The sequence below is a fragment of the Acyrthosiphon pisum genome, unplaced genomic scaffold, assembly GCF_005508785.2.
Source record: "Acyrthosiphon pisum isolate AL4f unplaced genomic scaffold, pea_aphid_22Mar2018_4r6ur Scaffold_21293;HRSCAF=23543, whole genome shotgun sequence".
Lineage (NCBI taxonomy): Eukaryota > Metazoa > Arthropoda > Insecta > Hemiptera > Aphididae > Acyrthosiphon > Acyrthosiphon pisum.
The window spans coordinates 1-1,826 of NW_021770744.1; the positions used below are offsets into that span (position 1 = coordinate 1).

The window sequence follows — 1,826 nt, forward strand, 5'->3', positions numbered from 1 at the left end:
TAAGCAAACACACTTAAAATTAGTCAACTACATATAATTTATTTTGGGCCAATTTTTGTATTTATATAAAAGGTACCTAACATATTTGTTATGTATACAAAGTATTTAAAATTATTAATTGATTGAAAGTATATTCAATGCTTAAATGCTTAAATACTTCAATGCTTAAACAACCAATTCCTAATTAACATGACAACAAGTAGGAAAAGTTTACCTACTCATATTCTCAAAACTTTATAAGGACCGTTAGATTATTAGATTTATTTAGATAGGTATAGACTTTATAACAAAATTTAAAAAATTGGAAATTATAATTTATATCATATACATTATGTACCTATACAAAATTAATTATTAATTTCAATTATGACCTCATACATATCAATACCTAAATTTTTATCTTAAATTATTAATTTATTATTTAATATTTTGTACCTAATTTAAATTCATAATGTAATAATTTGCTAAGTGTAATAATTATATTTATTATAATAATATTTATATTATTTTAACCCACCTCTAACTTATCAACATGATCCTCAAAATTTGATCCGCATGGTTCAACTGCTCCTTTTTTGCAATTTAATTTTTTTAACACACTTGATGAGCTTAGCACTGCATATTTACGTTTAGCTGAAGCATTAATTGAGGTTGTAACCTAAACATTATAGTTATTTTAATGAATACTTCATGATATTTCATAATAGGTAGGTATACAAAGTTTAAAGATTATGCTAAATAATATTGTATTCAATATTTTATTACCATTTTATTTTTATCGGTGACAGTTGATTCTGATAAAATAATATGTCTTTCATGACGTTTAGAGCGACATGGAGATATTTTATTATGTGCTATATAATACTTTCTTTTCTCACACATTTCAATCCAATCTGTATAACAAGTTGAAGTAAGAAAATATGTTATTTAAGTTATAGATTGGAATAATTAGTAGGTAATATACAGTGACGCTCAGAAAGGTTAATAATTTATTAAATACCTAATGCAACTCGGGCACTCGGGGAGATATTATGGTGTGTGTAAATGACTGGTGTAATGGGTGCTTATGTAAATTATAAGTAGATAAATAATAATAATATCAGTACATACTTAGATTTGATTTAAAATTTTTAAAATAAACTGTATTATCTACAATACATTTTACGTATTTAATTATCAAAAAAAGCAGTTAACTTTTGTTAACTCAAAATTTCTCGGTGCGCCACTGGTAATATATATTATTTAAACTGAATTGTATTACTTACTCCCTTGTGCTAAAAGTATAGCTGAAACTTTTATCCATTGCATATCTTTTTTTTTACATCTTTTAACCATACTTGAAGCATATGTCACATCAATATTACTTGGCCAAAATAAAACTATCTCAGTTTTTTCACTGATTAAATCTTGGTTATTAATTTTATCCTCTGTGCATGGTGTAGTCTGAATCCAGCATAAGAATCCAACTTCCACAGAATTACCTTCATTGGTAAACTCAAATAGTCCACAGTTTTCATCGCTCATAGCACTTATTAATTTTTCATTTTCATTAATTGAACACATTTTAAAAATGACGATGTCGATATTTTAACAAAAAACAATGACGGGTGAAAAAAAAATGTTAACACTCAATATAAAACTGTTAATGTTACAATGACGCAAGTACGCAACAGAATATGACCATAACATAGATCGCATTAAAACAAAGCAAAAACCGCTACGGCATATTATTTCAGTAAATGAATATTATGGATATTATAACCGTTTACTATATTGTGCGGTCTGCGCCGCCGTGCCTGTACGTAACGTACAGTTGGTGTCAACGC

General features: G+C 26.6%; 1 protein-coding gene across 1 annotated transcript; it reads right to left on the reverse strand.

The window, feature by feature from the left end:
• Window positions 1–131: 131 nt before the first annotated feature.
• Window positions 132–1,793, reverse strand: LOC107885665. Its single transcript, XM_029492352.1, has 2 exons — window positions 1,266–1,793; window positions 132–893 (listed from the first exon to the last, which is right to left on the reverse strand). The coding sequence occupies exons 1-2, from the start codon at window positions 1,561–1,563 to the stop codon at window positions 751–753; spliced, it is 441 nt and encodes a 146-aa protein (XP_029348212.1). The 5' UTR covers window positions 1,564–1,793; the 3' UTR covers window positions 132–750.
• Between the last annotated feature and the right edge of the window lie 33 nt (window positions 1,794–1,826).